We start from the raw sequence: 15593 nt of genomic DNA, 5'->3' as shown, positions 1-15593 counted from the left end.
GGAAGCAGCTCTGTTCCAGAAAATGAACATCTGGAATTTAATTTCTCAAAACCCTGAGCATCAATTTTATATTATTATTTTTTGTTCATAAATGTTATAAGTTGCTCATACAGTATATGCTGCTGTCTCATGAAAACATCCAGTTTTTAACCCAGGTTTGACTGTAATCCAATATCTGTTTATGTAAAATGTATTTTCCCTTAAATTGAAAATATTCTTCATGAAATATACATTTAGACGGATTGTTCTTGGTATCTAAAACTGACTATGCATAATAACCTCACACACCCTCAGGTCAACCTGAACCATTGCTTTTAAATCCAGAAGATGAAGCGTTCTCTCTTTTGAGGTGTAATGTCCCTCCATGTGCCTCGGCTCATAAACTGTTCCCGCCAGCAGTCAGTGGTCGTACATTAAAGCTGCCGTGAAAATAAATTGTCTCCCTTATGATTAACCCTCTTATTCCTACATGTGTGATTGACAGGCATCACCCAGGAGATGATCAATGAGACAAGAGCGTCGACAGAGAGGAAGATGCTGGGAGATATTCAGGAGCTGCTGAGGCAGGGAGAGGAGGTCAACCAGCAGGACTCTCAGGGAGCAACACTGGTACGAGATTGATTTTGTGTGTGTGTTTTGTAGCTGTAGCTTCCAGTCTTAAGGGCTGAACTAGAATTATTCTTTAAAGGGATTTAAACATTTAACATTGTGGCAAACTGACCCATTGCCATAATCCCTATAGTTTTAGGAGCAGGTTTGTTACCTTTAATTGTCGGTGCAAGCTATTTTTAGAACGGCGAAGCAGAGCCGCGAGCTGCTCAAAGCTACGCTACGGAGGCTCATGGAATTTCTTGGTTTCCCTCATCAAACTCATCAAATACACAATCCAACAACTCCAAAACCCCCTGTGGACAAATTGTGACCTGCACATTCACCACGCTATGAGATAATAACTGAATGTTACGAGACAGAGTTGTTTTCGAGGTAAATTCATGCAAAACTGCTGATGCGCGTTGCCATCGGAGGCAGGTTTTGGCAAGCAGTCTCGTAACGTTCCATTATTATCTCATAGCGTGGTGAATGTGAAGGTCATAACTTGTCCACGAGAGCGTTTTGGAGTTGTTAGATTGTGTATTTGATGAGGGAAACCAAGAAATCTCATTAGCCTCTCCGTAGCGTAGCTCTGAGCAGCTCGCGGCTCTGCCGTTCTAAAAATAGCTTGCACCGACAATTAAAGGTTACAACCTACTACTAAAACAATAGGGATTATGGCAATGGGCCAGTTTGCCAAAATGTTGAACTATTGCTTGAAGTACATTTTGCTGTTAATGCTTACAGTATGTACTTATCCACTAGGATGAATTTTAATGCAGGACTTGAACTTGCAATGAGGTATTTTCATTCATACTGGACTGGCTGAAACTTGAGGGAAGATTTCTGACCATCTTAAATGTCATTTATGTGGTATTCAAAAGGTCGGCGAAAGCTCTAAATTTCTTTTTAACCCACAGACACGCAGTCAAGGTGGTGAGCTGAGAAAGAATTAAACTTCTATCTCATGCTTCTTTTTTATCCATTCTTTACACATTCATACCTGTGCTTCAAAGAGAGACTGTATTGAATGATATTGCCTTCCCTGGCAGTCTCTTAAAACACCATAGAGTCTGGCTGATGGGGAACAGGGTGTGACGTAACAAAAGAAAAACTAGGCCTTCTGATATCTGCATTTGAGTCTCTCAATATTTTGTAATGAATCATAATTTTTAGGTTTTACCCCTTAAAATCACAACTGCTGGGATGTGAGAAGGGTGAATATGATCCAAATATTGTTTGCTGTTCTAGAGACACTATTTAATGAACCCTTTATGCCTTGTCAAGAAGTCTGATGTACAGTGATGATGAAATGTTACTCAACAGTCTAGAAACAAGTCTGTGGCTTCCTCATAGCTGCTTCCAAACCATAAGATGAAGCCACAAAAAAACACTATAAGCTGTTACAGGTGCAACATCTGGGAAATTGCTGCACAGACACGTGTAAAAGATAATCAGGCTTCACAGTAAACAAAAGGAAATGGTGTGCAAATATCCAGAGGGCCATCTTTATTATAGATTCACCTTTTTAAAGATGAGGTGCTCTGCAACACTGGCTCATGAGGCTACAGTACCTGCAAAGGCTAATCAGGCGTTTAGAAGCTCATTATAATCTTCTTCGAGGCAAATCAGCTATATGATTTTTTAATGCTCTGCAGATAGAAAACTGATCTGTTCATAAGCACCAAGTCACCTGCAGTCTTGATTTCAACATGCTGTGTCAATAGATTAGAATGATAAATATGTTTGCAATAGGGAAAAAGGAAACAATACACTATGTGAAGTGACCATGATTCATAGAAGTTAAATTTCACCTAGGAATACAGAAATCAGCCCAAATGAATAGTTTTATTACTGGTGACTGATTTGCTCAAAGATATCTGAGATGAAATACAATCTCTCTAACAGCTCACTAGTACAGAAAAACCAAAGTGTGAAAGAAGTAACTCCTCAATTTTCATACAAAAGATGAAATCCTTTCATAAATTCATACATTTACAAATTATATAAACTGGGGATACTTCATCTGCACAATGTTACACACACCTCTGCAGGTTTACAGGTAAGACAGAAAAAAACAGTTGATGGAAATGTTCTTGTAGTTTGACATGAACCATATGTTGTGTCCACGAAAAGTTGGGATACACAGCTGTTCATTTTCTGCATGACTCAGCCGTCTGTATAACTTTAAGTCATCATTTAACAGCACTTTCTACCGAGGCAGAAAAAACTAACTGTCTACACTGTTGCATAGTGTCTCCAGGAAATAGCCACAGCCTTGGCCCTGTTTTCTTCCTCTTACTTGGCCAAAAACCAAACAATTATCTGTCAGTTATGTTTTATAGACTCACTGTAGTACTATGTAGAACAACATTTAGGGTGCATTGAGCACTGACTGTGAAGATGCACCTAAGTCCATCAAACTCAGTTACCTCTTTGATTTTTGGTAGAGCAGGCTGTTTATGGGTAACCTAAATAAAAACCTCTCAGTTCTTATTGTTGCACTGTTTGAAGTGCAACAATAAGAAGAAGAATAAGGACTGTTGAAACCTTTCCATCACCCAGGCTATTAAATATTAATGCTGAGCTAATTGCTTTCATCTTTTCATTTTTACATGTTGTGTCGATGCATCAGGCAGGACAGAGATGTGCCTACATATGAAAACAAGACTAAGACTAACGGTTTATTCACAGCCACATTCCTCTGTGTGTAAGTTGTTTATTGATGTGGAGGTGGTCACCAAGTTTGTTTTCTTAAGATGTGCAGATCACTGGTGCAGCAAAAAAATCGTAAGCGTATAATTTCCTGAGCCCAGCGTCTAATGTCAGATGGCTTAATGAAGTCTTTATTATGTATCAGGGATTTAACAACGCTGGGGAAACACAGTGACAGATCACTGGATGAAAATAGCCAGGGGACATTACATGGTAGTAGCCCAAAATAACCCTGTTAAGCTTTAAAGTCTTACCACAGATTGTCTGATTGAGCTGCTTGTCCCCCTGCTTTATGTGTCCTGTTAATCTTCATTCGAGCATGATGAAGCAAACTAGAGCATGCCTTATTAAAAACGCTGCCAAAGACGAGAGGAAGAGACCTGGAACTGGTAGGAAGTTATGTAAAGTTAATCTTTTGTTTTCCACTGGAATACATTTGTGTCCTTATTCTGAACAATGATTAGAATCTGCATTGGCTGATAAAACATGAGGAGAACAAAAAAAAACGGTTTATTCATGTGAAGTGAAAGTTTAGTTTATTTTAACAGATGAAAAAACACCAAACAAGAGGAAAAGTGGAGGCGACCTTCAGCTCTCACTTGAAAATAAACAAAGCACCGTCAAATGATGAAATGATGTCAGGGTAAAGTAGAAAGAAAAACAAAACAGCAACAATGATGGTAGAAACCTACTGTAATGCTGTTGTCCCAGTTCTTGCATTCATTTCAATTTAATAAACATTTTTTGGCAAGGCTTTTAATAATAAGCTTTAACAGTAAGCTTGTTCAAGCATTTCAAAGAGCTTTATGTAATGCATTAAAATTTAAACAGGGAGCGCAGCATAAAACACTGAAAGCCCAATAGGATAGAAGCCATTATAAAAGATATTTTAAATACAATCATAGATGATGAAAAGGTTGAAAAAAAGGATAGATTATTTGTAGGAAAACAGAAGATTTATTCACCACAGCTGGCTCCTGCACCAACACCACTGTATATTGGAAAAGATGCAGGAACCACAATGAACTCAGCAGTGTCCAAAAGGAAAACTTTCCACAGCACCTCACCTGCATGTCTTCACACTGGTGTAGAAAGAGAGAGGATATCCCAGCATGCTTTGAGCAAGAGGGGGGCTACATACTGTAATACATGCTAGAGAAGCTGCCAGTTGTATTGTTTGAGGAGGAGTGAGAGGCTGCAGAGTCAGGTTTCCTATGCAAGTATGAAAAGTATGGAATTTGATTTTATACATTTCCAGGTCTGGAAATGTATGGAAAATGGAAACTATTGTACAGAAATATATTTATCTGGGTTTGGTCTCATCTGAAGTTATTTGGGTTCATTATTTTGTATGCGCTATGGTACCTATACGATCTCCTGGAGATTATTTGGTTACATAATGGCATACACATTCAGAATAATGAAAACAAATGATAAATTGCATGCGTTTTTAAATATTATGCACATCTATTTACTCAAATATCACAAATAATTTGATTTTTTTTTACCGAGAAGTCTGGAAATTAGTGTCTGGAAAAAGTATGGAATTTGGAAATTTCAAATGTGTAGGAACCCTGAGAGATAATGAAGTTTGTGATGTAGCACCAGACAAAAAAAACAAAAACAGCAACTTTGGTGATCCCCTGACTTTTCCTATAGTAACATTGAGGTGAATAAACATGTTGTATCCTCTTCTTAGGTCCATTTGAGCAAAACCTCTTTGTTCAGTGCCCCCTTTTCTGAAGTTATCATCCTGATGTTAGTAATGTTAACTCAACAAAGTACAGCCTGCCGGTAGAGATCCTCTGAAACGTGTGTGGAAAACCAACCTGAACCTGACTGACCTGTAAATTAATTTTCCGGGAAAAAAAAGAAAGAGGGACGTGATCCAGGGAGTGCAGTCAGACCCAACTTAAATAAAGTGGAGGATAATTAGACTTTATCCCAAATGTGCTTGACCTGAACAGAGAGAGAATGTAAACACTGGCTGCAGTGTGATACGGATCTGCTAAAACCATCGGTTCACAAGCAGCCACTCTGGAAAAGAACAACAGTCTAATAGTAATAATTACAATAGAGACTCAGGTCCTGGGTCGGGGCTCAGACGTCTTCACAGGCCCTGCTTTGGTCATGAACGAGCCGCTGTAGACTCATGCTCACATTTCCCACGATGCAACTCAACCGCACCACTGACAGCTCAGTGATTCGCTTGTTTTCACCGAGACCCGTAAACAGATTGAGGCGTGAAATCGTCGGAGTTCCCCCTCGAAAAAGTACTGTAAGTCGGAGAGGAGGCTTTGATTCTGCTAAAGGGGCCGTGTTGGGTCAAATATCACACAGCCCTGAAATTGTCGAGGTGTTTGCTTTTGGAAAACAAACAAAAGAAAAACAACAAATCCTGTTAGATAAAAGTCTATTCCTGGAGCTGGTGGCCTGTACTGTAGCAGCGGGTCTCAGTCATATTCGGCAGCAACCAAAAAAAAAGCATAAAAGCGACACACAGCTGAGCCCTGCAGGAGCTGATGAACCCTACCAACCTTCAACGTGCTGTGAAACCTGAGCTCAGCCCTCACCTGTAGCACCGGCTCCACTCCAAAATGTCTACTGTGGTTGGTTAAACAATGACACCAGTAATTATTTTTCATTTGTTTATTCTTTTTCCCCTTCGGTCTTTCTTTCTCTTTTCCTGTTGCTCTCTCACTACTTGTTGAAATTATCCATTATTAACTCATTTTTCGAGGGGAAGAGTCACAAATAGACAAGACAATGGACAAATGGACAAATCAATCAGATAAAACAAAGTAAAGTAAAGTACTAATGTTAAAGCAGAAGTAAGCGATCCGGTCGTTTTGGCTAACTTTTTGTCAGCCGATGGAGTTAGCAGTCCCCGCCCTCGTCCCTACGTCACCACATTCACGCGCATCCTTTGGCTGCACACACAGAGAGGACCGCCCCTTTATGCCGTTCTCTCTCCTCATTGGATAAAGGTTGTAGGATACAAGGAAAGTTTTCTCCTCGGCTTACAGCAGAGCAGAGTGACTGACAGACCCGTGTTTCAGACCAAACACTCTATATAAGTGATTGCTGTCGGAAGATAGAACTATTTAAGACTTATATTAACACAAACATTCCGCTTACTTCTGCTTTAATGCTAGTGTCAACGAATCAGAAACAAACAAACAGAATTATGGACAAAGACAGTTAGATTAGAAGCTGTAACAGTGTTGTGGGGGTGTTATATCTGACAAGTACAGTCAAATGAAATAAATGAAAGAGGATATGGATGGGATATTTGCAGGTAAATTACTCCAGGCAGAGGGAGCTGTAACATGAAGGTTTTCTTAGCGATGGACTTTGCCACGGCTGGAACAAAAACAAAAAGCTGTGTTGAATGTCTGAGATGATAACTGGTGGAAAAGGATGTCAAGAACTGTTTAAGATTCCCAGCTACACTCATCTGCAGGCATCTGATTGCAAAAAAAAAAATTCAGGCGAGAATAAAAACATTCTACTTCAGTGTGTTCCAACTACTCAATGGTAGTAGCACTACAGTGATTCTTTCAGTTTGGGGAAAAAGAGAGAGTGATAACTTTCACAAGAGACCAAGCCCATCCATATTCTCCAAACAGTTCAAGAACAGCATTCAATTTACTTTGGGTACGCCTTGGATATGCGAATATTACAGAATTTATAGGAACGGTAAGAGGTTAAGATGTAAAGGAATTAGAGTGAATAGATTTATGAATAAACTGTAACCAATGCACCTGTCTTCTAACAAAAGGAGCGGCTATGTCGAGTTTATCATACAAACTTACCTCTACATTTATGTCTAGGGTTGCAAAGGGAGTAAATTTCCAGAAACTTTAAGTAAATTTAATCAAATAAATTCAGTAAATATCCAGAAACTTTCCATGGGAAGTTAAGCTGGGGAATTTTGGAAATATTCTAAATTGGAAACTTTACATGGGAATTATGGGGAATTTATGGGAATTGACTGGAAATTGGGGATAATTTAAACAAACTGTATCATATCCAAACATAAATGTAAATATTTTGTTCTGTTATAAGCAGACATCCATGCAAAATAATACAAATAAAAAATATAACATTCAACCAGGGCCGTAGCCAGGGTTTAGAAATTGGTGAGGTCTGAAAGGTCATTTATGTCAGTGAGTGATTACAAAATATGTTTTATAAAAAGGCATCAGCGTTTCAATGTGTGTGTGTGTGTGTGTGTGTGAACCCCTGCAGTGCACAGGGCTCCACTGGTTCTCCTCCATCCTCATTTCCACATGAGGATCAATAGTGTTGGATCTCATTGTGTGCTTTTCTCCCTCTGTTCAGTAACAGTCCCACGTGTAACACAGCTGACAATAATACAGAAGGCCTCATGTTCACATGGAGAGATTACCACCGGTCGCTCAAACTGGCTCTTCTGCTCGGATGGAAATCTTTCTGACCTGCTTGTTATTTTAGGCCGGTTATGTTCAGATCAAGAACTTATGCATCCTCACTCAGTCGGAGCCTGAGTGAGGTCTAAGGGTACTGACACAGCAACCAGGCCCTGCGTGGCAAATCGTCAGACTTCATCACTGACCCGGATGAAGCAACAACCAGCTCTGCCTTCATATTCTGTGTGTGTGTGTGAGTGTGGGGGTGGGGGAGAATCTACTTTATTTTAAGTAGACCCATGCATCAAATTTATATCAAACATGAACAGAAATATTATAAATGTGTTTACTTATTTCTTATTTTAATTGCTTTCATTACATCTGTTTAATGTTGTATAATTGAAGTTGGGGGGAGGGAGAGAAGTATCTTCGAGGCTGTTAAGATGCAGTATATACACATATTTTGCTTCAGCTTGTGCAGCTCTTAATTAAACATGTGAAACATGTTGACGCTCGGCACCATCCGTCAAATTGATGTATTCTAGACGTGTATAAGATGACAGCTGGGTTCTTATTGAACTCCTGCTGCTGCCTGTGGAATTTAAAGTAAAGAGCTGTGGATTTGATCTGTGTTTGGCTTTCTGAGCTTAATGAGGTTAAGACCAGGTTTAGCAACCTGATAGTATAGATAGAATTTAGAAAAAGAAAAAAAGCTCCTGTTATAATTGGTTTTGATAAAAGTGGGTTTCTGACCTTCAGTTTAGCAGCAGCAGGTTGTGGACTCAATTTGACAAAGTATTAGTGACTGACGGAGCACGGCGACAAACTTGGATGCAACTGCATGTATCTGGTGCAGTACGTCGTCTCCTAGGCATCTAAATAGAAGTCATCATGTGAAACCGCCACACTGTACCTTTGCACAGAGAGTAAATGTGATGGCTGTGCCTGCTCTGCCCCTGCAGCTCCACATCACAGCAGCCAACGGCTACGTGCAGGCCGCAGAGTTGCTTCTGGAAGGGGGAGCTCGCATGGACCTGAGAGACTCAGATGGATGGCAGCCTCTTCATGCTGCAGCGTGCTGGGGTCAGGTAAGGTAAACACAACAGGAAGCAGGAAACAGATAAGCGCACGAGCACAAAGGGCTTCAGAAACAATTATTACATTTGGCCCACTGTTTGTTGCGCCTTTCAGATGCATGTGGCAGAGCTGCTGGTGTCTCACGGAGCCAGTCTCAATGCCAAGACCTTCCTGGACGAGACTCCCATCGGTATGTTTGTAACACAACACGAAGTCAAATGTCTCATCTTGACAGGGTCTTCCTTTCAACTTGTTGAGGTCAAGTTTTACCTCAAGAATTAGTTTGAACATAAAACTGATTTAATCTTTAAAAGGAGTCATCACCCGGAAATTGCATTTTTCCTTGTTAAAACATGTATATTGGTGTTGGAAACTTGCCTGAAAATCTGGAGTTTGAAAGTGGCTGAGTTTTTTCGTATGAGTTCTTTGTTTAAGACAGAGTAACTCGTGAGGCTGCACACCGTAAATGACCAGATTTTGACTCTGCTCCTGTGTTGACGTCACCACAGGAGCCTGCTTTCATAAACCCACCTCTCTTCCACCACCCCGACTTCCGCGGCGCCGCCATTACTTGTTGTTTTATTTCCCACTGTAGCGCTGTTATTTCCTCACTTTATTAAGTTTTAATATTTTTTCATGCGAGAAAGTAAGGGTTTAGATCCCCAATGTGCGGTTAGTTTATCCAAATGACGGCTGTTCAGAAGTTCGGGGCGCTGTAGCCTACGTACAGAAATCACCACATTTGCATCTATAAATACATGTTTTACAATGAACCGATTAAATTTCGTTTTATTTTATTAAGTTTTATAACATGGTTACGGTACACGGCAGGAGAGCAGCATAGTATGCGGTTTCCAATACAGCAATTCCTGCATGTAGCCTACTGGACCAGCCACCATTCCGGCTCTGTCCTTCCTGCGTCCAATCAATGCGTGCCTCATTACATATTAATACAGTGAACATCTGGACCAGTCAAAACCTCGCACTTACTCTCACAAGAGAAAGTTGCCGTATGAAAAAGTGTCAGAACAAGCTCTATGTTTGATTAAATTAAAAACAAATATTAATAAGTTTTCAAAGCAATTCAAGGGGGATTGGATACGTTAAAAAAACAGGTGATGACTCCTTTAAAGGGAAACAAACACTCTTGTATTGGTGTTATCAAGTTTACATTATTGGCTAATTATGAGATATTAAAAAATAAATGTGCGAACAGGTAATATAAGACTAATTATTATTGGTCATTCATATAAAAGATCAACAAGCACGCAAAGGAGCTGACATTCCCTGTTCTTCATCCTTGTCCCTTGAAGATCTGTGTGAGGATGAGGAGTTCAGAGCCATCCTGCTGGACCTGAAACACAAACACGACATCATCATGAAGTCACAGCTCAAACACAAGACCTCGCTCTGTAGGCGAACATCCAGCGCCGGCAGTCGTGGGTGAGTGCTGACACCTGCTGGTGCTGTAAGCAGCTACATCCTGTGTTTACAGACAGAGGAGTCATCAGCCTCCTGTGATGTGTGACAAAAAAAAAAACACTGACACTAAAGGGTTTAAAGTGAGAGACAATCATTTAGAAAGGAGGTGTTATACTGTTTGGAAAAGAAAAGACTTCCTTCATATTTGCTGTTGTGATTCTTTTCTCATTTGCTTTATCCACCTGCGTCCACAGGAAAGTGGTGCGGCGAGCCAGCCTGTCAGACAGACACAACCTTTGTCGCAAAGAGTACGAGACGGAGGCCATCGTGTGGAGGGGAGGGAGAGAGGAGGAGGACGACAAGGAGAAGGAGTCGGATCAGGAGAATATCCAAGTGGTTAATGTCAGTCTTCTGATTATCATGTTTCATTCTTACTGAACCAATGCCTTATAGTTTTCCTCTGTTGTGTGTGTCTGATTGTGGAGGAAAACTGCAATACAACATAGTATTTGTAGAGGGAAAGTTAGTGCTGCTAGAAAAAAAAAAAGCTCATACTATGCAGTCTCCACTGTTGACACCGTGTAGCTCCAACAGACTGAGTACAGCAGGTTCAGACACATAATCTTCAGATTTTCTGGGACATTTGTGCTTTTTGTCACAAATTAATCCTGGGATTAAAGCAGAAGTAAGCAGAGTATTTGTGTTAATATAAGTCTTAAATAGTTATATCTTCCGACAGCAATCACTTATATAGAGTGTTTGGTCAGTCACTCTGCTCTGCTGTAAGGAGAAGGAGGAGGAGAAAACTTTCCTTGTATCCTACAACCTTTATCCAATGAGGAGAGAGAACGGCATAAAGGGGCGGTCCTCTCTGTGTGTGCAGCCAAGGGATGCGCGTGAATGTGGTGACGTAGGGACGAGGGCGGGGACTGCTAACTCCATCGGCTGACAAGAAGTTAGCCAAAACAACCGGATCGCTTACTTCTGCTTTAACTGAACATTAGTTTATGAGGAGAGACTTTTAGCAGCTAAATTAGCATCACATCTTTCTTTTCTTTTTTTTTTTTTAGCTTGAAAGCCGGAGCAGCAGAGCACAGACATCTGATTCAGGCCTTTGTGTATTTTATTATCTACCAGAGAAGCCTTACACTGGTTGTTGAAGCATCTCTCTTATTGATGCCCCTGCAGGTCAAACCAGTCGTGGCTGTGGAGCTGCCAGACAAGCCCAAGCTGCCCACCATCCTCAAAGACGGCAGCAAACAGAACGGCCTCATCTCCACGACGACGTCCGTGCCGCCGCAGCCGCAGCCGCCCTCCAACGGCAGCACGCTACCGTCGGACAACGGCGGGGTGGTGACCGCCCAGCCGGCCCAGGACGACGCCTGGCCCAGAGAGCGCGCTCAGACTCTGTCGGAGCTGAAGAAACAGAGGGCCGCCGCCAAACTGTTGAATCACCCCTTGTTTAACGGTCACCTAGGCAACGGCTCCACAGACTCCTTCACCGATGCCAAAACCAACTCGGAGGACCCGCGCATGCCGCTGGTCTCCTCCAATGGCAGCGCAGTTTACTACACACCGGCCAGCGGCGACCCGCCCCTGCTCAAACTGAAACAGCCAATGGAGGACGAGCATCCGAAGACGCGGACCTGCTGCTGTGTGTCGTAGCGTCGCGGTGACGGCGACTGTTTGCACAAAGAGAAGGGAACCGAGGAATGTGCCGTAGGAGGGAGGGAGGGAGAGCTCCTGTCTTTTAACGTCCTGTTCCTCCACTTCTTAGAAACTTCTTCCAGAGAAGACGAGTGGCCTGAAGGTCTAGAAACTTTTCCTCACACCTCCCCGTCATGTGACTCCTGTTGAAGAAAATTGAAGAAACCCCCCCTCAAAAAACAAACGGAGGCAAGTTTGAAGTGTAGAAGAAACTGAGCAGCGCCACCGTTTTTCCTCCAGATGTCACTGGAGGAAAATTCCTTTTCATACATGGAGTCTCTTAACAAGACATGCCAAACAGATAGAAGGAGAGCGCAGAGGGGTGGGCAGTGTTTTTTCAAGCTTTTCGCCTGGAATTAGTCAAAAGTGTTGATGAGTAAGGAGAGCGGACAGGATCTGAAGGTACTGCAATGATCTGCCCACTGAGACGAAGATGGAAAAGATGTTTCTTTTTTAAAAAAGCCTACAAAACAGATGGTGGTCTTGTAATTAAAACATTTCCTTCGTCAAAACCACAATGTTGTGCTTTTTGCGCCATATTCTCGTGATTTTTCAGAAGGCCATCCCCGTGTGGCCCAGATGTATCGTGTTACATCGTGTTGTATTACAACATATCAGAAAAAGCTAACCGTAGCAAGAAGAGATCTGAGGCGTCTCTTCTGAAGTCTCCGCTCCTTTCGTGTTGAAATGCTGCCTGTGTAAGTAAAGGGAAGGAATGCCATAAAACAGTGTTAAAATATTAACAGGAAGTGTACTTCAGGAAGTGAAGTGTACTTCTCCTACCATAGATAACAGAGAAGAGTATAGTACTGCACTTGTGTTTTGAAACTGTCACTATATTCTGTCACCTTGTACTTCCTCACCGTACTCCCATGTCAAACCTAAACTGACAGGTCTTAACTGTTTTATGCATAATCCACTTTGTTCTCACGCGTACAGATGATTTAAACAAACATGGTTGGTAATTCCTGTACGTTTCTTTATTTATGATATTAATGTAATGTGTAAAAAAAGACAAACAAACAAAAAAAAAAAAACATTATGGTTCCTTAAGTTGAGTGTATTTATTATTTGGATGATGTGTGAAGAGTGTGAATGCAATATGAGATGAGCTGGAGAATCTTCCAGCAAAGCACCTTCTGACATGGAAAAAAATCAAACAGATACAGTGAATTAAGGGTTAATGTGTGCTCAGTGTACATGGTTTTCAGAACACAAATGGGGCCGTCCCTCTGGGGTGGACTCACATTTGTGTCACTACAAATAACAGTGTTATTTGTTTTTTTTGTCGTTTTTTTTTTTTTTTCCTGGTGGCCATTGTGTGGCTTTATCTTCTCCCAGTCACTGTATTTGTCTTATTAACAGAAACTGTAAATGTTATGTAATGAATTACTGTAAGTATAGTATGAGTTTTCTGAGGTTACACATGGACTCAATGCTTGCCTCTGTTTTATTTTGTTTCTTTTGTTTTTAACATTAATCCAGACTTGGATTTGGTATGTAGCAGCAAGTCCACCGTATTATGTCAGATGCCCTTTAATGCACCGGTTTGACAAACACAAAATATACAGTTGAGTCTATACATATTTGGATAGCGACACAGTTTGCATAATTTTGCCTATGTACATACATAACCATAAAGGTTTGAAGCGAAGCCAGCAAGATGTTATTGCCTTTCAGACTTTTAGCTTTAATTCAATAGGTTTAACAAAAGGATCCGTGGTCCCTTTATTTTCAGAGGCTCAAAAGTGCGTTGACAGTTGATAGATGGCTTCATGGCCTGTTCCCTCATTATCTCATGACAGATCAGGCAGATTAAAAAAGGTCTGGATTTGATTCCAAGCTTTGAATCAGCACTTGGTAGCTGTTCATGGGAACTCGCAGTATGTGGTCCAAAGGGCTTTCGATGCAAGTAAAGGAGACAATCATTAGTCTGAGAGAGCAGAACAAAGAGCAGCCAGATCAACTATTTGGTACATTCTTAAAAGAGAAGGAGCTCAGCAACACCAAACAGACCGCAGGACAGTGGAGGACAAGTTTAGTGGATGATTGTTGAAGTCTTTCCAGCCTCAAGGGGATAGATGTGTAATCAAAACAGGCCATCATAAATGTATACAAAGAGTACACAAAGTGTGTTACCAGTGCCAAACCACGGGTAAGGCACACAAGGACAGATTGGACACATAAAAAGGACAGGACAGCTCATGATCCACATCATTGGTCAAACACAGAGGAGGCAGAGTAATGCAGGGCTCCGAGTCTGGACTCAGTTTTTTATTAGGAGCAGTGTGGCCCCTAACTTATTTCAGGAGCACAAGCAGAAAATTTAGGGGCGCACACTGTAAATCCACTTGCAAAGCAAATATTCACATTTCCTTTTTATTCATTTTCCTCACACGCATTGGCCTGCCACCTGACAGATTCCAGATACTTTGAGTCGCCCCTTTCACATTTCACCAGTGTTAAAAAATAGGCAAATTTACTGGTTGCACATGTGCAAGTAGATGAAAAATTTACTTGCACTGTCTTAAATTTGCAGTCTGGAGTCCTGTGAAGGCAGGAAATGTATGGCTGCCAATGGAGCTGGGGTTTTATTATGTCAGAGGTGTGTGTTGGTGAGAGAAGTGTCTGCTCAGACTCAGCTAAACACTGTGACAGGACGGTGCTGCACAGTGATGACCAGAACAAACTGTGAAAGCAGCCCAGGAACCTGAATAGTCCTCCATGGCACAGTTTCTTTTATTTATTTAGGCTAAAAGAATTCATCTTAGTCACATCTCACATCCTGGCTTTGTTCCAAATCCACCGTGGTTCTGTACTGAGGTAAACTACAATTGTCAAAACGGTGTCACTGTCCAGATACTTATGGAGCCGACTGTAGCCCTGAAATAAGTACAATATTTCAACCTTATGGGAAATCAGCTTATTGGCTTTTCTTTTCTCTCAAGAGTCCGACTTAGATGAGATTGATGCTGTTCTCATGTCTGTACAGTGGCTGTCACGGCAGCAAGCAGCTGGCTAGTTTAGCTTAGCATAAAGACTGGGATCAGCAGGAAAGCTTGGCTGTGTCCAAACAAAACCAGAATCCACCGAGCAGCACCTCTGACGCTCACTAATCAACACGTTGTATCTTATTTGCTTAATCTGTGTGTGTGTAATCTGTGTCGTGCGTGTGTGTAATGTGCCAGGCTGTTTCCTGGCAACCGGTGGAGGCTCCAGGAAGACAGGGCCAAGCAGCAGTCCAGCGCCACACACAGATTAAACAAACAAAATACAACATTTCAATTAGAAGGAGTTTCCTTGTGTTCCCAGTCTTTGTGCTACGTTATCAGACTGCTATTGCTAAAACAGACAAATATGAGGGAATGGTTTCAGTCTCCTGATTGAACTCTCAGCAAAGAAAGTGAATCTGCTGTTTTCCAAACGTTAAACTATTCCTTTTATTTCATGTAGTAACAGATCCTCCTTGTGAGTGCCAAAGAGTCTTCCGTGATTTCAGCGACAATTTATAGACATTTGAAAATTAAAGGCCGTCATTGTTTGTTAATGACCAACCCCTCAAAGATGTGATTACCCAGAATGCCACTACCACCGTTATCCCCATAATATCAACTGTACAGTGTCAAATATTTGTACAGATGCATTTGTAAATATGTTTGTATTAGTATCCCCCGTCTGTCCCCATGAACT

The 15593-nt window shown here is 41.4% G+C and overlaps 1 protein-coding gene across 2 annotated transcripts in view; it reads left to right on the top strand.

Moving 5' to 3' along the window:
• The window catches only part of ppp1r16b (protein phosphatase 1, regulatory subunit 16B), a 100136-nt gene extending 86579 nt beyond the window's left edge, over positions 1-13557 (top strand). Inside the window, exons 6-11 of one of the 2 annotated variants that reach the window (XM_085777655.1) lie at positions 485-609; positions 8660-8785; positions 8889-8964; positions 10088-10217; positions 10451-10598; positions 11385-13557. In XM_085777655.1, the coding sequence (XP_085633781.1) occupies positions 485-609; positions 8660-8785; positions 8889-8964; positions 10088-10217; positions 10451-10598; positions 11385-11861 (1082 nt within the window). In that variant the 3' untranslated portion in view covers positions 11862-13557. The remainder of the gene's footprint in view (positions 1-484; positions 610-8659; positions 8786-8888; positions 8965-10087; positions 10218-10450; positions 10599-11384) is intronic. The other variant, XM_085777656.1, reaches the window with a different exon arrangement.
• Positions 13558-15593: the final 2036 nt, after the last annotated feature.

The sequence above is a fragment of the Trachurus japonicus genome, chromosome 5 (genome assembly GCF_045865225.1).
Source record: "Trachurus japonicus isolate A0001 chromosome 5, Traja_1.0".
Lineage (NCBI taxonomy): Eukaryota > Metazoa > Chordata > Actinopteri > Carangiformes > Carangidae > Trachurus > Trachurus japonicus.
Note: the sequence above shows the minus strand (reverse complement) of the source record. Positions and strands in the feature narration are given on the sequence as shown.